Genomic DNA, 24544 nt, shown 5'->3' with positions numbered 1-24544 from the left:
CTCTATCTTGCTTCCTCCCATTCTTTTTCCTTCTCCTTTCCTCATGACTCTAGCAGCAGCCAACACAATGACGTGAGCTAATTACCTGACCTTTTAGATAGCTCAGGTCAGCTAGGTGAATCTCACCTGACATGAAAGAATGGGACCAATTTTTGCTTGCACTGAAAAGTCTTTCCCAAGAAATCAAACCTGAGGTTTCATACTTGTTCCAAAGTGGAAAATATAACATGATCTGTGTGAACTTACAGTTTTAAAATAACACTGGGAAAACATGAGGAGGAATTTTATATATGTATTTATATATATATATATATATATATATATAAATTCCTAGACAAATATTTCACCAGAAACAAACATACCGTTCAGACACCTTAATTAGGTGTCTGAAAAGTGTTTTCCTCCGAGTGAACTGATAATATGTTTTCCTGTGTTGAGGCTCTGTGTTTCTACTTAAATGTCAGAACTGGGGAGAAGGATGCTCCTTGCTTTACCTGGCTGTACAGTGCCCTGTCCTGACTGAAGTCTGCCCAAGTAGTCAGAAAGGAAGGAACTGTTACAATGAACTCATACAGAACATTTCCTTATCAATGCAGAATTCGTTTTCCTGCTATTGCTCAAACCAGAGAAACAACAAAGCAGCATTTCATGATGTGATAGTTAGTAAAAAGGGAGAGGCAGTCTGGAGGGGTTGGTTGGGGATAGACTGAAAATGGCAGGCAAGCCCAGGGAAGGGAAAGAAGTGAAGCCTGGAGTAGGAAGGAATAAGGGAAATTCTTCAGTTACAGACGTCAACAAAAGATGTTGTTTAGTTCTCCCTCTGGTTGTCTGGTAGGCATGGTCACTAGGAATTAGGCGGAGATAATCATGTAATTTAAGCATACCAGAGCTACTTAAGAAAATTGCCAGGTAAAGACACAATAGATGAAGGAAGAAGAATAGTTCAGTGGACAAAACATTTTTTCCCTTGCAGTGCTTGGGCTCACGTTACCGTTTTGTCCGATAATGACCAGACCAAAGAGTCTGCATTCAGTTTTCCTGTTGTAAAATGCAGGCAAACATACTACAGCAGAAGGGGGGTATATTTCTTGGAGGCTGCGGGACATGTCCATGATATTAAAATCACATACATAGAGAGGTCTCAATGGATGTAGATTCCTTTCACTGTAAGACTAGTTTGCCTGGTGTTTGACATGAGTTCATAGCAATTACTACCTCTGATACTCAACTGCCTTTGGCCCTTACTGGCTACTTGTTTTCCTCATAAGCTATTTCTCTAGCAATTTGTTCAGTGCTTGAGGTTGGTCTTTGTGCTTAAGTTTGTATTTGTTGCTCTTGTTTGGTCTTTTCTTCCTATTCATTACTGTCTTTGGCAGAGGACATCACTGGGAGTATTGTGGAGCACTGTTATTTCAGGGTGTGAAAGATTCTCAGGCCTTTAATCTAGAAATACAAATGACATCTGTCACCTGGGTATCTTAGCGGTTTCTAAGCAACCACAAGAGTATTTTTTTCTGCATTTGATATTTAAGAAATCATTTGGTCATGCATGAACTAGAAACAGCCTGAGCACCACCTCTGGAGACAGAAACTGTAAACTGTAATTTAGGCTAATTCTAGTCTAAAACATGAATTACAGTGTTTTATACAATCTTGGAAAACATACTGTATAAATATATGTAAGTACAGAACAGGTACAATTAATTTGAACTCGGCAGGAAGCTCTAAGTAACTCAGGGAATGTGAGAAACCAAGTTGGAACATATTCTTGACATGTAAAAATATTTCCCACCTGCCTTGTTTGCATAAGAACAAGGTTTTAGCAAGTACATATTTGCATGTCAAAGTTATAAGTGGGGAAAATATTTTCACCCTTATAAGAAAAATGCATAATCTTGGCAGAGGCAATTTGCATTTAGTAAGTTTAAAGTATCTAAGTCCTTTCATGCTATATGGAAAGTGTATGAACTTGTGACAGAGATTCCATTTCAATGAGCTGATTTGCAAAGGCAGCCACGTAGAGCAGTAATTGATCTGATGTCTTTCCATGCATTAATTTGTAATACAATTGGTTGTGGCAGTCCCAAGTAATTTATGCTTCTGAATTTCATCCCACTGTTCTGTACCTCGAAGTGAAACATTAAGTTGTAGTTGTAAATGCTGTGTGCTCTTGAAAGCAAGTACCTTGAAGGTGCAGTAAGCTCTAGGAAATTTGGAATTCTAAAATGATTCTGGGTTTTGTGTTGCTGCTCATATGGCCAGTGGTCAGCACATACTGACAGAGATGGAAACTGTGAATCTGTGTAGATTCTCTTCCAACAATAACACACCCTGGCAAATGCATTTGGGACTAATTATTGCACCTTTTAGACTATTAGTGAGCTAGCTTTAGGCCATGACTTTGAAGGCATGTTACATTCCTTCAGAAATACTCTGCAAATCTCCTGTTGCTTAAGAGACGGAGATTGCATAGACAGGCTTCATGGGTGATTTAGCTAATATGCTGGAGACTGTAGATAAACAAGATCCAATTATATCATACCTCCTCATAATAAGGCAGTAATTATGTATATAAAAGCGAATTGTGAACAAATATATTACCATGTAGCTGTCCAGGTGAGCTTTATCACTACTGCGCTGTCAGTGGAGTTGGAGAAGGCCAGTGATTTCCTGTAGCAGAGTAGAAAAACAGTGATTGAATAAGCATAACTGGGAATCAACAGATCTATTCCAGAGCCTACCCATGGGATTTCTCTTTGAATCTGAACTTTACATTGCACAAATTTTGAACTTCAGTGAATTTCAGTCTGTTACTCAATTGGGTAATGTGATGTTAAGTGTTAAGTGAGGGAAGAGGAGTTATACTCCCCTTTCTGCTCATAAGATCTGTTTGTAAACATATGATGCACTACTAATAATTAATGCATGGAACAAATTAATAAAATAACTTACACTTTTTTTTTCACCCTCTTATTATTTCACTTCCTGCTTCATGTTATTTAATGTGTTAGCTGAGAGCAAGGTGAAATGAGAACACTTTTTGGAGGACTGCAAGGCAGAAGTATTTGTTCACTTTAGTATCCTAAACAGACATTTTAATCTCAACCTTTTGTTTTGTCGCTGCAAGGAGGGTGTGGGATTCAATGTCAAGAATGCAAAAATCTTTATGACGGAAGCAGATGTGAGTGGAGTGGGGTCTTGTACTACAAAAATATTTTGAAAGCTGCTGATATGAAAATACCAGGCAAACAACACCGTAGTCCCTTGGCTGTTGGGTACTGCTTTCCTCAGCAGAGCATTTCAGATGCTATTAGGTTCTTAGGAACAAATGGGTTTCTTCTACTTAGGTGATCTGTTCACTGCATTTGATGCAGTCTGGAGAATATTCTGAAGTAGTGTTTTAGCACAGTCAGTGCTGTGCAGTCTACTGATTTGGCCTGACCTGGAGCTATGGTGTTGTGCTGCAGTGAAGTGAAGCACAGAGAAGTACTAGGAGATTATTCTTGTTATAATAAGATGATTCTTGTTAACAACAAGCAGTTGGTTAGGGATTTAATGGCATGTAAAATACAGTGTTTCAAAGAGTGGACATGACTTTTTGAATGCCTTGTTGAGAGTACAGCAAGGCTAAGCTAATGCATTATCTTAGATGTGATTTTATGTGTTGTCACAGTCTGGATAACCATAAACTAGATGAAATAAAGGCTCTCTGAGGCAATCAAGCATCTTGAGAATGGATTTCAGTTCCTCGCAGGAGATTAACTGCACTTCTGATGTTTAATAAATCACACAGCGAGAAACATAGCTAGAGTTGTGTTTGTATTCCTTTTCAGTGTAATCTGGTTCAGGAAAATTAATATAGCCCAACCCAACACAGTTGCAAGACAGGAAGTGCATTCTTAGGATTCTGTTATCTACGTGGTATGTACGCTCTGTATGCTTGTGAGAGCACACGCAAGCATAGGTAAAATGTTGACTGTTGGTCTTTGGTATTATAAACTAATGCCTTGGTATGATGCTATATAAAAGATACTTGGCTTGCAAAATGACTTCAGTGATGTGCTGAACAAGCAGCTGAAGAGATATTCCTGAGGAGTTGTGATTTAGACATACATACAAAGAGTTTTATCACACAGTAAACCAAATTACATATGCTGTATTACGTAGCATATCACATATGCTACATATATATATGAAATCTGGAAAAAATAAAAATCAGAGCTTTCCTATTGTGTCTTTCTATGGCGTTTTCAAGACGAAGTCATTTCATTTGTTTCCTGTGTTTTGAATAGAGTACTGCTGTTTTTTTGCCCCCATTTGCTCTGTGGGAGCTAATATACAAATGCATACTGATTATTCAGTGTAGCTATTTGAATTTTGGAATTCTTGTGTAAAATACAGTTACTATTTACCGTGGTGCTTCTCTTTTGTGTTGGCCAGTCATGTGAGCTGGATGGCATGATCAAGACTGCTCTGGTAAAGAAGTTACGTTCATTTTCAGGAAGGACAAACTTGAAAGTTACCTGCTACAGCCAGAGTTAAGACTGGAAGAAACCACTCCAGTGTCTTCCCAGTTCTTTGGCCAAAATGTGAACTCTCCGACTCTTTTTGGCTTTGAAATGCTGATTCCAGCCTTCTTGTGGGTTCTTAAACACCTTCTCAAATGACCCATTTTAATAACCCAAAAGCTATTATATAATGAGCAGCCATAATTTAGTCCAAAGCTCTAGGGGACCCTTGGAGTTCAGCAATGAATAGTTAATGCAGTATAATGTTTAGCAGGTTATTAGTTTTCACTGTACAAATGCTGATCAGGGAATGCTTTTATAAGGTGTTTAAAAGAAAATGTAATTAACTGGTTGTGTGCTTCTGTTGCAGCTCAAATTGAAATTATTCCATGCAAGATCTGTGGAGACAAATCATCAGGAATCCATTATGGTGTCATTACATGTGAAGGCTGCAAGGTAAGGATCTAAAAAAATAAGTTTTGAAAGAGTGCTTGGCCTTTGAATAGTGATTATTTTCCTTCCTTTTTTAAAGAGCAACTATTACTTGGAAATTGAATCAGTAGATTTCATTTCAAAGAATATGAAATCAATGGGTGAGTCTGAAGTACTGTTTTCATTTGGGTTATTAAGAGGCATTTTTGTGACACACCTTCTCCCCAGAGACAGGCTTAAAAAATCATGCAGTTTTGCTGCATGTGCTCTAAACTGTCTCTCTATGAAGAAGCAGTAAAAGCTTAAGTAGCATAAAAAGATGAACCAGTTCTAGCATATCTCAAATAATCTGTTCTGCAGATGCCCTCGAGAGGGAGTTGTGGTTTTCTTGATTCTCCCTCTCCATTTTTTGCTTTGTAAATTGCTGCGTATCTGTGTTGAAATAGCTATGGTGAGAGCTCTCTGACTTCTTGCTTTTCTTCTGCAGCCTGCTACAGTTAAAAATCTATTCTGTTTTGCATGGAAGATGCTGTTGTGCAAATTCCACTTGCTACAGGTGTTAAACATATATGTTCAAAGCACTGTGAGCAGTGCTTATTTCTTGCAGCGTAGCTCACTGTTATGTTAAGGTTTAAGATTTTTTTTTTTTCTGGATTTGTACCTTTAGAAGCTGTAGTGAAAAAGGATTACATTAGAAGCATGTATGTTTTGCTTAGTTTGTCCCTCCCAACCAAGAACTGTATCAGACAGTGCTTGCATTAGTCCAGAGTGCTGTGAAGCCAATCATTGCTTTCTGTTACTAGTACAGAGTTACAGCACTAGCTTGGGAATGACAGTTTGTACAGCTGTGCTGTAGCTTGCTGCTTTCTTAATGCAAGTATGTGTAGGAGTCCCATGCTGATAGGTTTTTTACTAATAATCTACATTTCAGAAATTATATTTATGTTAGGTTTTAGTGTGCTCTCCTGACATGCTTGATATTATCTTTAATCTATGTAGCAACTTCTCTTTTTTTTTTTTATGGAAGATTTTAATGTTTTCATTCTCACATTCTCTCGGTCTCATGGAAGTACTGGTAAAAAGGAAGAAAAACTCCCCAGAGTGTTAAAATGATGCAGGACTGCACATCATGCCTTTTTGACAGCTGTTGCTATGGAAAAATTTAGGAAATCCACTGAAAGTGCATTTGATAATAAAGTTTCTTGCAGTTAGTTCAACATCATTTATCACACACCAACTTTGCAAAGCGGCAGACATTTACAGGGGCAGTTGAGCTGTATGAATAGAAGACCATGACGTTACGTTCAGTGTTCAAGACCCTTTAATCTTTAAATGGTCTGGACCAGTATACCTGAAAGACTGCCTCAAGATCCCTGATGAGCATCACTGTCAACAGACTGAGGTTAGCATAATGCTAACGCTCGTCTGTACAGAAAACAGGGCTTTCTCAACATGGCTTGCTGCAGAACAGGAACAGTCTGCTCTATATTACCTTTTGCTTCATCTTAATGCATGTCTTTGGCATTGCCTTCTCTTAAGCCCTGTATGTGAGAAAAGCCCCCAACAAAAGCAGCAGGATGACCACAAACAGCAGCAGCACGAACCATATTCACAGTCACATTAGTTAGCGTGTAAATGGTAAGAGCTTAGCACTGCAGCTGTGAGAGAAATATCTACTGAGAATTTCTCCATCTGAGTGACTGGTTTCCCAGGAATAATGCAAACATGAGTTATTAGAAGAAGAGTCTTTTTTGTGCCTCCCAACAGCCAGAACAAGAGATGCCAGCTGGTAGTGAGAAACGCATATGGAATTCCTTACATATTAGAACAAACAGTATTCCTTCAAACTCCATATAAATTGAGCTCTCTGGAGGTCTGTGCAGCCCGCCGTTTGCTCCAGAATGATCAGCTGGTGTGTAGGGGCAGAAGGGGGAACAAACAAGCAAGTCTGCTCAGCTGAAATGAAGCACACTGGAACCTATTCGACCTTTGAAAGCGGTGTATGCGTGAATAAACAAGACAATGAATTTAGGCATTTTCTCCTTCTCTTGCAGTAGCAGAATAGCCATACAATTTCAAGCAGCATTTCAAAGCCAATGGATATAAACTTATTTACTTCCCTTCTAGGAGGCAAATAAATTTGAAGCTCACTATTCTTTACTGCCAGATCCTGGAAGTAGTGAAAGATAAGGGAGCTCTAGTAGGGACAGGTGACAGGAAGAGTTTACAAGATAGTGGTCAGAAGCATTTAAAATACCCTAGTGTAGCAGATGGATTTTGTTTGTGCTAAGCAATACCACAGTAATGTCAACAAAGTCTCACCCAACAGAACTATTTTGGCTGGTGAAAAAGTTGGCATAACATGGCTTCTGCCAAATGAGCCAGGTGTTTATTGGTCTGGAGTTTTTTTGTTTTTGTTGTTGGTTTTTTGTGTTGTTTTTTTCCCCCTGAAATGCATTTCCCAGGTTTTCTGTGGCTATGATTGCTGCAGGTTTGAGCATGCTTACAATTGCTTTTCATGTTATGTTAAACCTTCTTTCATAAAAACTACTTTGTTATGAAGAGATAGTTCCCAGCCCTACACTGATTGCTGGAGTCAACTTCTTCCTCCGTGGATAGACCCAGAGAAGTCAGTGAGGTTCTGCACAGATGTACAAACCTATCTGCGTGCATCAGATTGCAGGATCAGGGCCTTAATCATCACAAGGGAACAGCTGTGCTGCTGCCCTCTCAAGCCAGGCCTGTCAGGGATGACCTACAGGCAGCAAAGCAGCAGCAAGGTGGGATTTTTTCAGCTCCCTTACTGTTTTTCATTCCCTTTCAGTGTGAATGTTAATGTTTGTTAATAGCAAACTTAACTTAAATACTACTGTTTAAATACTAATAACTATCAGCAACATAATTTATTTAAAATATAAAGCTTTAGTTGCAAAGATTTACTTTGCAAACTTAATCTGTGTCATGTATGGAATCACAGAAAAGCTCAGGTTAAAATGATTTCTGCTGATCCCATTTATTGTCCTGCAATATTTTAGCCCTTCCATTTTATATAACAAAGTTTTCAAACCAGTTTTTCTTGCTATGTTTCATTTCATACACAAGAGTTGAAGATATTTATTGAAGTTCATTAGTGTTTTTTGGAAGTTTTAATGTCCTAGCTTGCTATGAGATTACTGGCTGTTTCTATGATGTTATTGGCTATGTTTTACACAAAAGTCACTGAGTACTCCTAACCAGTCTATTTGTCTGATTTGAATCTGCATTAAAAATAATAATAATAATATCCCCACCCCTTTTTCTCCCTTAACTGAAAAATGAAGTTGGTAGCCAAGCTCTGTTTTATACTTGAGCTAGGAGGGCTCCTGTGGAGAGCTTATGCTAAATAAAGAAAATTTTGAAAGACTTTCCTATCTGACCATTGCTGATATCCAATATATGTCACACGACGGAGATGAAGAGGAGTCATTTAATACCTAACTTAGAAGCACAGATGAAGAATGCCTCCCTGTTGCATAACTCAGCAATAACAGTTTATTCCCATATTTAATATTGAAAGTAGAAGTACTGTAGTAGCACTACTGAAAAAACTAAAATCTGCATGGAGCGCTTGTTCAGCTGTTGTAGGAACTCATTTGCTCTGTGTTAGGCACTATAGTGAGAGAAGAGACTGGTCTGTATACAGCCATGCTCATTTATCACACTAAAGGTTCTGTTCAGTGTTTTCTGCTTCATATTGGCCTATTGACCTGTTATCAGATTAATTGATTTATTTATTTAAGTTCTGGCCTCTGGCCATTAACTGTGCATAGTGCCTCCCTTCTGCTCCCTCGCCCCCTGGCAGTTGATATTGTTTGACATGTTGCGAAGAATTAGACAAAACTGAAACAGTTGTACAGATCAGTAAATGCATCTTTCTTACAAATTAGTTCAGTTTTTTTTAAGAGAGATATCAACAGCATCTTTGACGCTACAAGGAGAAATTGATGTCAGCACACACTTGAATGTTTCAAAAGGGCACAGCAGAGCGTTTACTTTGAAACAAATATTTTGTCAGTGAACTGTCTTCAAAGTTGCAGATGCAGTTTACTTGATTTTTCTGTCAACGGCGACAGTTCATGCTCAAATGACCCCCAATTGTATTAGTATGACACTTCTCCTTAAATACCTGCAGTTGATCTCAAAACCATCCATGCAGGACACTGCTGAGCGTCTGTGTTACTTTCAAAGATTTGTAACTCCTAGCTTCTGTCTCCTGTATCTTTTTAGACATCAAGCAATGGTGTTCATGGCAAATACAAGGATCATCCCTATTTGTTACTTCAGAAAACAGTACTTGGTATCATTTCCCATCTTGCATTTCTTTTTCCAGTGAGACATCCACTTTGTGTAGTGGTTGATTTTTCATTACTGAACGCAGAGTGTCACAGTGGTGTTGTAAACACGCACCTCTAATTCACGCTGTGGAAATTTGTAAATTTTTTGCCTAACCAGTTTCAAATAAAAAGTCTCAGAAAATTCATCAGCTATGTTACAAAAAGGGCTCATAAGCCTTTTATAACCTGGTAAACAAAATCTATTTCCTGGATTTATTATATAGGTAAAACTGAATGTTTTTGTCTGTTTTCAGTGGTGCTATAACTTGATTAGCAAATACTTTATTAACGGTTCATTTTAAAATATTTTCGCAGTATTCTTTTCCCCTGTAACTAAAATCATGTTTGTTGTCATAAAAGGGTTAAAATCCACTCTGAGTATTTACATTTCTTACATTCAAAAGTATATTTTTCTGATGCTTCTTTGAAGAAAATTGAATGTAGTTTGCTATAGAAAAACGAACCCTCCCAACTAATTGTTAATTGCTCAGAATATTGCAAAACTTAATGATACGTGGAAGACTTTAAGTATTAGCCATAAATCATGGGATTATGAATAAGTCTTTTTTGTCACAGGCTTGCTTACAGTCATTCCAAAACGTCTGCCATTAGGATGCAGCAAGGCAGCTGTCAGCTGTTTTCTTGTAATTAAACAGCCAATGAGCAGCTAATTAAGACATATGTGTATACAGAAATGGAAGTGGGTATTTTAATGAACTGTAGGAATCAATTCATTAAATGAAAATTTGTCAAAAGACCAAACATGAGATCAGCATTTCAACCCATGCTGCACTGGAGAGGGAGTCTGTGTGGTGAAATTTGTGACATCAGAGAATCACAACAGGATTTTTCCCCTTGGAAGCAGGAAGCTTAGACACAGACGTCTGTAGTACAGAGCCATTGAACAGTAAAGTGACTGGAACTATTAATAGACTGTGAAAACTGCTATTTACATTTCAAAGTTCTTTTTTAACAAGTTGTTATTCAAACTGACTTGCAGATGAAAAGTTCTTGTGCCCTTTTTTTCCAAACTTGATTTTTTGGCAGCATATGAAAAACCATATATTGTTTTGTATATAAATAGGAGTCTGAAATGTAGAGATGGCTTGTAATCTGCTCTTCACTTCTTCTGGCACTGTGTTAATACAGCAACATAAAAAGGGAGATGGGCAAAGCTCAATGACGCCTCATCAAAATCAGCTGCCTCTTCATCCTGACATCAGAAGGCGGCAGGGCTCCACACACTCACAAACACACTGATACCAGGGACCTTGGCTCAAGCCATGCCATCAGTCAGAGGGCAGTGTAACATGGTGACATCTTTTAGTGTAGGAACAGTTTTGTTGGTCTGTTTGATCAAGAGGGGTCCAATCTGCCTGTGGCCCATTATGCAATTGGATGAATGTCAAATGATGGTTGTTCTGAACATGCATGCAATTAAGAGTATGTGGCTCTGGCTGGTTTGCATAATGATTGAATGTATGCACGTGTACCACACATGCATACACCTCCTCCTTCCTGATGGAAAAATTACAGCTAGCTCTGTGCCTCTGGCAAAGGGGAAAAAATAGCACAACAACACAGTACAGTGTCTCTCCTTCACCTAATAGAAGGAAAAAAAGCAACTAGTAGAGAAACTGTATTTACTCACTAAAGGCACCTGTAAGAAGGGGCTTCGCCACGTATTTTCAGAATGATGTGAGATACCAAGGACCACCAAAAGGTTAGAAAAATCACAGGTAAATGTCAACATCATCAAAATTTTTTTGTGATTAAAAGCCTTCATTTGAATGAAGTTTAACCTTATTGTTACTGCCATCCCAAATCTCAAAATATTTCTGAGCTCTAGAAGAGTTCAGATTCACTTCTGAGATTTGAGGCAAGCTTTTTCTGCTTTAGGTAGTACTGATGTTTTCAGCATGCCCGCTAATATTGCATGGTTTGTCTTTAAAAGCACTTACCTACATCTCTGATTTGTGAAATTGAAGAGTTTTTAAAGGCCCCAGTTTCAGGCAGCTCTGCTCTACTGAAAACTCAGCTTCGAGCTGTAACTTCGCTGATGCATTGTACACTAAAATGTATTGAACAGGTATGTCCCTAGGGAAAACCTGGAAGAAGCAAAAAGCTCAGTATTTTCTCCATTATGATACTAAAAATAATCCTGTTTGACAGGAATATTCTTAATAGAGAGAAATAGGCCTAATTGGCAATACAGACACAGTACAGGTCCCAGTAAAAAGAAAATGGAGGGATAGTTGAGGTTATTGGGCCGGTTTCAGCTTAGATATTGATAAAGCTGACTTACAGGATCTCAGCGGTGGCAGACGATGTAATACAGTCATTCATCAATGAGCACGTCATTCAGGGCAACTGGTGAAGTGTTGAGAGAACTGAGTATCGTAAGGGACTGATAATGCAGAGATGCAGAACCTTGATCAGTAAATCATTGCTCATGCTGATACTTAATCCTGTTTTTCCAGTGAATTGCATTGTCCTTGCATGCACTGGAGTGACAGGCTCCACAAAAGATGTGAACAGAACTGGAAATTAAGCTGTCTACTTATCTAAGACCTGGTTCCTCCAGAGGGATCAATCATGTTGGAATGATACCTAGAAATTTCCTTGGTATTTTAGGTTTTCTTTAAGAAATGCAGTGAGAGCTCAGTATGTGCACTGCTCTCAGTCTAAGTGACTTACCACCTCTCTATTGACAAACATTAGTTGAAGATCAGATAGAAACCAAGACCTTTTTTTAGACTTCACCTTTGACCATTAAAGCTTAACCGATGAAGATTTTTTTCCCTCCTCAAAATATGGAGCATATGGCTTTAACTCAGCATTTTGTCATTCCCCTGTCTGCAGGAAATTTGCTAGGTAGTCTCTTACTTGTCATGCAGAAGTCCTTCTTGTTTATTTCACCAAGTGTCTGGACAGAGTGTGCATGTGCTGAGGGACTCCAGAATACGGTCTTTAAATAAACAGAAGATTGGTAAAAGTCCAACTTTAATTAAAGGGTGCCCAGCCTTTCTGAGGAGGTATTTTCTTTGCAGCAGTGTTAATTAATCCATTATGTGGCAACATAAAACTAAAACACCGTGCTCACTGATCTCAGATGCCTCTTTAGAATGACTACACCTTCCCAGAATCCTTGTGAAGTAGGTATTACACACACCAGCTTATGTTTGGGCAGTCTGTGGCAAAAAGATGAAATAAACTTCAAAACAAGCAGCTGGCATAGTGATTAATAATGTGCACATTCTGGTGGAGAGAACTAAGTTGTACCTACTGCTCAGCCTTCCAGCGTTAATTTTTCTTTGGGGAAGGGTTTTCCATTCTAGTTGACTCAAAAGGAAAACAAGTACATAGAACTTGTTTCAGCTTCCCCCTTATCCTCTTACAAATCTAAACCCTGCCCTGAGTTGAATGAAAACTCAGTTGTCAGCATTGAACTATTAAAATATATATATATATTATTCTTTATAGAGGGAACTGTTCAGTATCATGTGTATTTTTCAGCTCGTACATACACTGGTGAGACTGAACATCAGAGCCTGCTACTGTCATCTCCAAGAGCAGAAATGTGTTTCAGGTTGAACTAACTAGCTGTTGAATGCTTCTTGTTTTGGATATCCACGCTGACCAAGAAATGATAAGGAAACCTAGGTTTATAATTATCTCGTTTGGAAATAATCAGTGTGCCGTACATCACATAGAGTCTATAAAAATCAGTGAAGAAATGTGCAATTCCTTTATATGCCATAACATCATTTTATTGTTTCCTACTCTTTACTGGTTTTTGTTTGTTTCCAGGGGAAAAAAAAACTCTTAACTTCCTTTAGTGACTATAGTGCACTTGAACTTCATTTCCAGTTAGGTATGCTACCTCTCAGAGTTTTTATTCGCTCCATTAGTTAACAGCTTCTTGACTTGTACTTTGCAATGCAATCACAGGGCTTTTTCAGAAGGAGTCAGCAAAGCAATGCTACATACTCCTGTCCTCGTCAGAAGAACTGTTTGATTGACCGAACCAGTAGAAACCGCTGCCAACACTGTCGATTACAGAAATGCCTTGCTGTGGGGATGTCTCGAGATGGTAAGCTCTGCTAAATCCCAGTTTAAATGCAAAAAGAAAAAGTAAAACAATACTGAGTATACTGTGTATTCACCTGAAATAACAAAGGATTTAAAAGTTACTGTGCATCAAGCTGACTGTTGAGATCAGAGTGGTTTTTGTGTTGAATATTTAGATAAATACATATAAATTAGGGGACGTATGAAGTTCCTGTTGGTTCGTTTTCTGCTCCTCTGTTGTAGTTCACAGCTGAGTGCTTTGTCTTTGGTCACTTGAAGATGCAGTTTCTATTCTGATGCTAATACTTCCTCTCTGTATTCCTTCCAATTTGTGACATCCTGTAGCTGCAAGTAACATCGCTATATTGATAGGGACCGGAACTGTTTAACAGTTTACACAGAAGTTAAATGTGTATAAAATGAATAATGGAAAAAATACAAAGAGAAAATAAGTGTTTTTTCAAGCCCATGCTGTGGTTTTCTTTTTTGTCAATGATAGATTTCTGAAGAAAGTGTGTTCCAGTGCTATTAATATTGAGCTCAAAGTTATGCCTAGTGTAATGATAAAATCCACCTATCAGTAAAATGGAAGCGTATAGAACTCTTATTAGAACTGGATTTGCAGCTGATATCAGTACACCTCCTCCAAAGATGTAATGAAGTTGCCATCACTTACCCAATTTGAAGGTTGAATTCAAGTGTTCTTGCCTGTATTTGACAGCAGTGTTGCATGTTGTACACATACCTGAGGCCTGAAGAAGGAGATAAGTTTTCAGGTTACATTTACTTCTTAAATTACATGGTCTTACTTTTTTATTGGGCATGAAACTAAAAACCTGAAACAGTACTGACTAGTACTAGTAATGACTAGTTCCTGGAGTATGTTTGCTTTTCTGTAAAAGAATATAAGGTGCAAGCCATCTTCTTAAACTATGAGGCTTTTACCGCTGACACTGGTCCCAGAAATCATGTACTGTATTCTTAGGAACTCTTAGGAATTATGAATATGCAGCTGGTAGTAATTGAACAGTTCGTCTCTCCTCTTTCCTAGGTGGGATTTGAATGCACAAGATATGCACAGTCAATACAGTGGATATAAAATCTTTTAGGCACAGAAGTGGAAAGCTAATGAATTAAGCTAAAATAGTAACTTCAAACGGTTGTCTTCAGTAGCATGCTAAGTACATGGAAAGAGTACGTGATGCTGCTATGTTACCTGTAATTGACAGGAATGATTCTTAGGTCTACCCATTTTGCTGATTTACATTTTATATTCTGCCCTTCAGTGTAGTATTAAAGACCCAAGACAAACAAAATTCACTACTGGAGTAATAGAAATGAAACCTTTTGTTTTTGCATTTCAGCTGTGAAGTTTGGTCGAATGTCAAAAAAGCAGAGGGACAGCCTGTATGCGGAGGTGCAGAAACATCGAATGCAGCAGCAGCAGCGAGATCATCAGCAGCAGCCAGGAGAGGCAGAACCACTAACACCAACGTACAATATCACCACCAATGGGTTAACAGAGCTACACGACGACCTCAGTAATTACATTGATGGGCATACCCCTGAAGGTAGCAAAGCAGACTCTGCAGTTAGCAGCTTCTACTTAGACATACAACCTTCTCCAGATCAGTCGGGTCTTGATATTAATGGAATCAAACCAGAACCAATATGTGACTACACACCAGCATCGGGCTTCTTCCCTTATTGTTCTTTTACAAATGGGGAGACCTCTCCAACTGTGTCCATGGCAGAATTAGGTAATGAGAGAGAAAAACTTCCATTGTAATTGTCTTGATAGTACCCCTTGGATTAAACTGACACATTTAGCCAGGTGATAGCGAGAATGCTGCTTCAAAACAGCTGTGAGCATGTATGGGCATTCTTCTGTGAAGTGCACAATACCCTAATTAATTGTGGTACGTGGTTGAACGCATTACAGAAGTGGACTAAAAGTCACATAAGCTTGTACTAGATCAGGTCTAGTAGCGTTGCTTTTGTTTTCAGTTCATATAATAGAATGTTCTGAATACTTATTAACAAGATAATCTGTTGTGCTGAGGAAATTGAATATTTCTTTATTTATGATTTTTTTTTAACATTTAATCTTTTTTTATTAGCTTAATTCTCTGTTTCCTAACAAAAAGTTACGTGGACTATCTTTTTCTGCTCTTTATCTGTACCTGGGGAATGTGGAACCAAAACATTGGTCTAATTGGAGGGCAGTTTGCCTTTCCAGTGACTGAAGAGAATCTAGCTCCAGACTTGAGAAAAAATTTCCATGTAGCATGTTTTGACAGCTTCCCTAAGATCCATATAATGACCACATTAATTAGCACATTTTTCTTTAAACCTTTCCCTCAGTGATTATAGGAAGGCTGAATTCCATTACGAGGACTTGTTAGCATCCGGGTCTTAAGTTAGAGAGCACTGTGTCAAGTGGTCATAAGCAAACTGAAACACGACGTAAGAGAAATGGCTTTAAGATTCTAGTATTTATATAAGCAATCAGGAGTTTAAAACATTTATTTTGCTTAAATGACATTTTTTGGCTACATATTTTATTATTAAAACAACCTAAAAATTGAAAAATTGTCTATTTCAAGATAAAGTTTGTCTCTTTTGTTGTTGGTTTTAATTAGAGGCAAGTATTTGATGAGAAATTCTGCTTTAGTTTATGTTCTTTTTGAGAATTTTTGCAGAGAGGAAGGGACAAGATTTTTCATGTCCTTATGTTGCAGAATGCAGTTCTCTGCAATAGTATATGTTGTGACAGCCAAAAACATTGCATCTCACTTGAGTTCAAATACCTTCGGTAACAGATGAAGTAAAACCAAAAAGAAAAAAAAATAAGATAAAAGCTACGCTTACAGTTTTGTCTCAATAAGTGATTGTTAATATTCTCATGGGAATTACTAAAAGATGAACATTAATAGTACAGAAAAAAAGAGAAGGCTTCTCCTTCTTAGGCCAGGTATTCAGTCTGGAGCACTAGTGTAAGACAAGTTTGTCATATTCCTTACCCTTATTTACACAGTGCTTGCATTTAAACCCTATGGAACGTGATTTGGGTGCCCAGCATTGACATTGCCAAACAGCCTCTGAAGAATGTTTGTCTGCTAGACTGAGGTTTCAATTTAGGAAGGTGGGGCTGTTCAATGAAAGTATTTAAGTGTGTGTGCTTAAATACAGTCCAGAACTGAGGCTGAGGTTAGTGAATAACACGGTAATATTTTACTTTCTGTATCCTTCAAGGGCAAAGGAATAATGCTGTCAGATGCTGACAGTGAGAAAAATAAATGGTTAAGTACACACTGGTAAACAAATATTGCACTTCAGTGCTATACACCCATGTTCGTGATCACCAGTCTTACTCAGCTTCCACAAGTAGTGGGACACCACCCACTAGATCAGGGTGCTCAAAACTCCATCCAGCCTGGCCTTGAGCACTTCTAGGGACGGGGCATCCACAGTTTCTTCCTAATATCTAATCTAAACCTATCCTCTTTTAGTTTAAAGTCATTACCCCTTGTCCTGTCACTCCCAGATAGAGTCCCTTATCTACCCGCTACTCCCACCTCTTTCTCTGCAGGGCTGCTCTCAACTCCACTCATCACTCATCACCCAGTCTGATGTTTTGGGATTGCCCCCACTCAGATGCAGGATCCTGCACTTGTGGCTTTAAGCTTTCCCTTTCAGGGGTGGTCTAATCTGCAGAAGTACCAACTGCAGAGACAAGTCTACTTGTCGTGTGCTAAAATATGAGACGAGACACAAAGAAAAATGGAAGACTTTTAAGACTGAATATTAATTCATAGCATAATTCTGAGCCCAGGTTTCAAAGCTGGCTTTTTTTTTTTTTTTTTTTTTTTTTTTTTTTTTTTTTTTTTACTAAAAGCAGCAAGACCACTTACTGAGTTTACAGCAGCTTGAATGATCCCAGGTTTCACTGAGTTTTGACTTTATCTCTCAAGCTTTTTTATCTTGCAAGCTTTCTTTTGAAGAAACTGCCATCCAGGAAGTAAGTTTGTCCCAGATACAGTATTCTTCATTCAAAAATAAATTAAAGTTCACCAAAGCATCTTACAAACTAGTGAAAGGATTCTGCTTTGTGTAACTATTAAAATCTCAGAGCTGCATTGTGAGAGTGAGTGTGTGTATGTGTGTGTGTGTACAGAGTGCCCTCTAATGGCTGCACTGGGCCCATTACGAGCTAGGCAAGGTATGTTAAGATCCAGAATTGTTTTGTTTACTGCAGTATTAGCAGTTTGCATTGATTTATTTTTAAGGAAAAAAAAAATCCAAGGAGATATTAAATTAAAGCATTTCTTCTAACACCTAAGCTTTCCTGTGGCTCCCAGTTGCAACTGGAATATGTTCATTTTCTCATGTCAGAAGGTATAGCTTTTCATTTTTAATGTGTGTAACTTTCTGGTCTTTCTTTTAGAACATCTTGCACAGAATATTTCCAAGTCTCACATGGAAACTTGCCAGTACTTGAGAGAGGAGCTACAGCAGATAACATGGCAGACTTTTCTGCAGGAAGAAATTGAGAACTATCAGAACAAGGTATAAAAGCATGCCAAACAGTGGCATGCTTTTTTAAAGCATGGTATTTCCATAACACACTGCAAAATTCACTTTTTCACTGCTTTCTGTTCACTATCAGGAATATACATTTATGTGTGTTTTCAGGACAAAAATGAAACAAAAAACATGCTAGAATCAAGATGAGCAAGATGGTTGCAATTTGGTTTGTGATTTTGCATTTATGATTTTAACCATAAATACGAGGAAATGTAAAGCTCTGGAAATATATTTGTCTGTAATTGATAAAATTGGATAAGAAACTAGAGAACTTTTTTTCACTCCAACATGGCATGTTATTTACTGTTGTTACACTGTAATCTCCCTAATCATTCCCACTTCCCCCCCCTCCCCCAACAACAACAGCAACAGCAAACTAGTTTGAAGCACCAGGTTATAACTGTAGAGTCCTTTACAGCTGACCTGTGAAATACTGATCAGTACCAGGACATGCATCAGTCTTATTTTGTTTCCATTCCTATCTGGTAATTGAAAACCTGAATAGGAGCCAGTCAAAAAGCCATTGGCTTGTTTGACACTTTATAATTTTGCATGGTGCGTTTTGTTTTGATATTATAAACTCAGAACTCGGATTTCCTGCCTTTGGTGCCTGGTTGTATCCCTGATTCATTCTACAGTTGTCACAGTGTTTCAGTTTCACCTGTAGAACAGCAGCAGAGCGCTGCCATGCCTCCAGTAGGTACTACACGATTTATTCAGTGCTTGTATTTCCATTATGCCTTCCATCCACGCACTACTGCCAAGTGGCTACTTTTGGAAAACTATCTTGAGAAGCACTATTAAAGCACACTTCTGAATATTTATTTTCATTTCCACCAAAAAAAAAATACTTAACCTTTAAGAGTATTTTTTCCACTTGTTAGGTACTCTCATTCTGAATTATTATTAACATCTGAGAAGAACACTAATTGCATGCCTTCTTTGTTATTAACAAGATGATCTTCATATACGTATACTTTATATGTATCCTTATGAAGACCAGCTTGTTAGATAATTTACATTCAGGACAAAAAAGAGAGGTTGATAGGAAAAATGTGATTGTGCACTGCTAGCATAAGTTGGTATTTTCTCTCGATGCAGTAAGTAGAATTACCACTGAAATCACCAGCATCATTATACTTAGATTTTTTTGGCTTATGACATAAAAATATGCAACCTGGATCTCTGGCATCACTGAAGAAGTTTTACATGCTTGCATTTTCACTCATCCTCATGAGGCTTTGTCTTTGAGACTAACGTCCCTTTTCTTACAAGCAGACTGTAGCCAGGACTGCTGAAGAGCATTTGCTCTGCTTAGTTTTTGAGCTAAGTCTTATTTTATGAAAATGAGCTTTCCAAACTTTAATTAGTAACTTTTCAATTTTTCTTCTCTCTCAAACAGCAAAGGGAGGTAATGTGGCAATTATGCGCAGTCAAAATAACAGAAGCTATACAGTATGTAGTGGAATTTGCCAAACGCATTGATGGCTTTATGGAGCTGTGTCAAAATGATCAAATTGTGCTTTTAAAAGCAGGTATGTGGGTGAATTTTAAGGTCTACTTCTATTAGTTTTGACTGAGGACAGTGCTACCTATATAGAGTGATTATGTATATATATAAGTATATATATACATATGTTGAATGGTGATTTAAAATAATAAAATTAAACAACCTCTATGTCTTTGTTTGAAGTAATATGCTTTCTTAGTTTCTCTGGATGCAACACGTTCCACCTAATGGAAAGTGTCCTTGCTCGCGGCAGGGAGGCTGGAACTTGATGATCTTTATGATCTCTTCCACCTCAGACCATTCTGTGATTCTGTGATAAGTTCAAGTCTGCATATGAAATTTTCATTGTGAACTACAGGAGCAATTAAGTGTGAAAGAATGAAAACATTGGATTCGGGTTTTCTTTATTAGGTGTATGAATAGTGAATAATATATTTCAAGTTAAAGTTCAGATTGTTCTATGCAAGATATTGTAGAAGGAATGCAGTTTACAAATATTGAACAAATCTGTCAGAGCTTCATGAGTAAAGATCTAAATGAACTGCTTTGACTTCAGAGACTTCATTATCCTAATAAAAATATTTATTAGCATTAACTAAGTTACTTTAGCAAAAACTTGTAAAGGAGTTTATGGGAAATAATTACACTATAAAATCAAATTATTCTTTGTTATACCACAGAAACCTACTGCCCTAGTCAGTCTATGCTGAAGGCAAAGCACTAGGGAACTTTTATCTCACTTCTTGCAACTGAAGTCTCTCTACTTAAATAGTCAAACATACATTGTTTCTGTTTTAGGGTCTTTAGAGGTTGTGTTCATCAGAATGTGCCGTGCCTTTGACTCCCAGAACAACACAGTCTACTTTGATGGCAAGTATGCTAGCCCAGAGGTTTTCAAGTCCTTAGGTAAGGAAATACCAAGTGTTGTATTTTAAAACCACACAAAGAAACAATAAGGTAGAAAAGCATGAGGACAGGACAGCTGCCTTGAAAAAAATAGAGACTGTAGTATTCAAATAAAAAAACAGTTTAAAAGTTCAAACTGCTTATTTTGTAAATAATTCTGCCAGCTGTGTTTGAGGCCAAGCTGATTTCAGGAGTTAGAACACCTTAGCTCCTTGCAATGCAGGACTATTGGTATTGAAATCCAGCACTTTCCTTACTTAGATCAGGGTGGAGCAGCTTGGAGATGCTCGTAAACAACAGAAGCCCAGATGTCTTAACTCATGTAAAGCTTGATGTATCCAGTTGAAAAGGAAGAGAAACTTTAAATTTAATTTCAGATATACTGACTGTACTGCTCTGAATATGCAAAATCTAGTTATTTGCAGGTAAAATACTGAAATACTCTTAATTCTTTTTCTTTTTTAATTAAACCATTGTTTACCTTTTTATTTCTTCTTTTCTGCATACTTATGCTAATTTTAAAAGGAAGAATTTAATTGGGTATGGATTTGGTACGTAAGCCATTCTGGAGGGCAGAAAAATGACAGTAGCAATATGGCAGTGAAGAAAGCCATACAATTACCGAAGTACTCTCTGCCTTTTCAAAACACCTCAAAATATTTGACTAGAAAGAGTATTAAAATAGAATTGTTTCTACTCAGAAACAATTCAGAGAATGCAGTATCAGATATGGGCTTCTATCTGCTAGTAGTTGCAATGAAACCTAACTTTCAGCTGCTACTGAGTACACTCAGAAATTTAAGCTGAGCTGGGGGCTGAGATCTGCAGAGGAGAACCCTATTCCAACAGAGGTTGCAATCCTTTCAAAGCAAGGCGCAGCTTTTGTGTAATGGATAACAGCATGTGTAACAGCAGCAGTAACCTGACTTACACCTGTGTGAGCAAGAGAACGGATGAAAGGAGGCACAGTTCTTCTGCATGAAAAACTTTCAGACCTTCGCTTCTCCTTTTGCTCCTGCATGTACCTTGTATGCCTCTTCCCCCTCCCTCTTCTGTGTGCTCAGTATTCATAAAATCGGCATTTTTCAAGTACACATTTCAAACATCCGGTCCACAGTAACACGAGAAAGTTTCATGGAGAAAGGCAACAAAGCCAAAATAGTGTTGAGCTTGAAAATGGCTTGGTTTTCACTATATTTACCCCAAAAGCACAGAAAAGATGCAATGCACAAAACCTTCAAAGTACTGGGTACCAGGATGTGATAGCTGGGGACCTGTGGGAATGGGGTGAAGTTCAAGCATAACTGAGATCTCATCAGTCCTCAAGGGGAAAAGCATTTACCTATCAAGTATTTTACATCCATTTTTCATGTAAATCAGCAACTGTGTAGCTTTGAAGTAATTTCAAACAGTTTGGCATGAGCTGTACCTTCTTTTTGGCAGGTTGTGAAGACTTCATTAGTTTTGTGTTTGAATTTGGAAAAAGTCTATGTTCTATGCACCTGACAGAAGATGAGATAGCTTTGTTTTCTGCATTTGTTTTAATGTCAGCAGGTAAGAGAGAGAGTATTTATTCTAGGTTTCTATGGCAGAGTTCACTTTTATTCTAATGTATTCCTAAATAGTACTGCTATCACACAGTGTGAAATGTCCACCTCTTTTTGGTCCAGTGCCAGCTCAGAGCTGTTAAGCAGGGCTGCTGTTTTAGCAAGGAACAAATGTATGGAGGTGGTTGCATACCATGGTAGCTCAGGTATCTGTCACCTTTGTGAAACCAGGTATGGGAATGATGGCGCCAGACATACAAGAGTCAGCCTGGGTCTGCTATAGCCATGAATAAAGTAGCTTCATCTCAAACAGATTCACACTGTGCTCCAGGTACTGGGAAGGCTTATCGGGTTGGGCGAAACAGGATATTAGTGCAGAAATTCCGTTTGTGTCTGACATAATAGCCAAGGGAAAATATAGTTTTAAACCATCATAGGAATAAATGCTGGAGGAATCTGTTACAACAGAGTTTTACTACATCATAAATACATTCACATGCTGGTTGCCATGCTGGAAATATGTTTGCCTTGTCTCTTAGTATTTAAGCCACAGAATCCCTTAGTTCTGCCACAGATGTAGTACCTAATACTCCTTTTCTGCTAGAAGTTTAGGAGCACTTTTTTAATAGCTGAATATTTGTTCTGATTTTTTTGTATGCCACTGTAGATCTTAGTAAGAAGATCCACACCAACTACTTGTTCATTATGTGATCCATGCATTTCTCACTAAAAGGGGGCTAGCTTCATTTTGTAAATATCCTGCATTTTAAAGAACTTATTAGCAAATAATTAATGAATCTTACTCAGATATTCTGAGTAAGCAATCTTCTTATTGAGGGTTTCATAAAAGTAATTTTAAATGCAAGTAATAAATGTGTCCAAAAGCTATTAATTTTGAAACTCATTTCCTATGTAAAACTGTTGAAGTGGAAGGAAGGTTGCAAATAGGAAAAATGAACAGACTATTTCCTGATGCACCGTGACTGATGTATGCACTACTAGAGGTGTTAACTTCATTTGTATTTAGATCGTTCATGGCTTCAGGAGAAGGTAAAAATTGAAAAACTCCAACAGAAGATCCAGCTAGCACTTCAGCATGTCCTACAGAAGAACCACCGAGAAGATGGAATTCTAACAAAGGTACAAATCATATTGTGCCATGTCATGTGACTGTGAAAGCACACTTTCTTATGAATAGTGTAAAAGCTTCTGTGCAGTATTTTTTTAATTTATAAACCCAGAATTCTTTGTTCACAATCAAGGTACTTAGCTGAAATCATTTGCTAAAAACAGGAAAGGGAGAAAGAATGATGTACTACGAATATGTCTGATAAAGGTCTGAAAATGTTTTTCATGTTGAACTAAATGAAAAGCCATCAAGGTTTTTATCTTGTTTCTCTTAATAACACCTCTGCCACGCAGAGCACTATTTCTACTACATGTAAGATTAAATCTTACGAAACCTGTGTCTACATGACAACTAGCTTGTGATGGCACACAGTACCCAAACTAACCTTGTTTCTCAGTACATCATGAGAAGTTCTGCACAAGCCTTTTTCTAAGCACTTCTTCTAACTATTGGTGGCTAGGAAAGAGAAAAAAGATACTACATATTATTATGGTAATCTCAAGTGTCTTCAATTAGGTGTTCAAAATGCAGTGGCAGTGTGAAGGCACTTCCTTACAGATGTAGTTCCTTTTAGAACTCCACACAGCAGGGAAGCTCATGCTTACTTTCACAACGCAGAATTAATTACACTTAGACTAACTACAACTAGGAGCAGGATAGTACAGCCCAGTATGAAGATCTGGGCTTTCCAGATTGTCCTCATTTCATAGCTTGTATAATTATTTTCCCAGCATATGCATTGGATTCCTTTGCTAGAAGGAGATTTCTTCCAGGTGCTTCGATACAAATATGTACTCACTAAGTTGAATGAGCACCCTAGTCCTATTTTTTCAAGGACAGATTGTTCTGATCTGTTTAATACAATTTCATCTTTTACCTTTTTTGGCATAAGTGAAAGTAGCCTAATCCATTGTATTGCAAGTTCCCTCCATAATATAGCATATTTAAGAATAATCAAGCACACCTTCTTCCAAGAGAATTACTAAGTTGCATGAGTAAAGATTCAGCCATGAAATAGTTCCACATCGATCTGGAGCTTGTGATATGGCTTACATAGGTAGGCAAGTGATACATTTTCTTAGACACCCAAAGAAAAAGTTATTTCACAGATAGCATTAATGCATTACTCAGTAAGTTTTTAGTGGCTTCTTTATTTGTTTTTGTTTTTAATATACGAAACTTAACACATCTGATATGTCACTGCTAAAGCAAACAACTGAAGTGTGTCAAATTGTTTGAGAGTTCTAATCCTGAGCTCAAGACTGGGAGGCCTTGTTCCGTATATGACTGTGTGACTTCTGTTCATTTTTTTACAGTTAATATGCAAAGTGTCTACTTTAAGAGCACTGTGTGGACGACATACAGAAAAGCTTATCGCATTTAAAGCAATATACCCAGACATTGTACGACTTCATTTTCCTCCACTTTACAAGGAGCTGTTCACTTCAGAATTTGAGCCAGCAATGCAAATTGATGGGTAA

General features: G+C 37.8%; 1 protein-coding gene across 3 annotated transcripts in view; it reads left to right on the top strand.

Annotated features, from left to right (window-relative positions):
- The window catches only part of RORA (RAR related orphan receptor A), a gene marked incomplete at both ends in the record, with an annotated part of 346183 nt that extends 321639 nt beyond the window's left edge, over nt 1-24544 (top strand). For all 3 annotated transcript variants that reach the window (XM_079540699.1, XM_079540698.1, XM_079540700.1), the window contains 9 exons: nt 4879-4964; nt 13265-13406; nt 14749-15144; nt 17832-17953; nt 19374-19506; nt 20280-20387; nt 21831-21941; nt 22962-23074; nt 24380-24544. In XM_079540699.1, coding sequence (XP_079396825.1) covers nt 4879-4964; nt 13265-13406; nt 14749-15144; nt 17832-17953; nt 19374-19506; nt 20280-20387; nt 21831-21941; nt 22962-23074; nt 24380-24544 — 1376 coding nt within the window. The remainder of the gene's footprint in view (nt 1-4878; nt 4965-13264; nt 13407-14748; nt 15145-17831; nt 17954-19373; nt 19507-20279; nt 20388-21830; nt 21942-22961; nt 23075-24379) is intronic.

Source organism: Tetrao urogallus (genome assembly GCF_951394365.1).
Source record: "Tetrao urogallus genome assembly, chromosome: 11".
Taxonomy (NCBI): domain Eukaryota; kingdom Metazoa; phylum Chordata; class Aves; order Galliformes; family Phasianidae; genus Tetrao; species Tetrao urogallus.
This window is presented reverse-complemented; position numbering and strand designations above follow the sequence as displayed.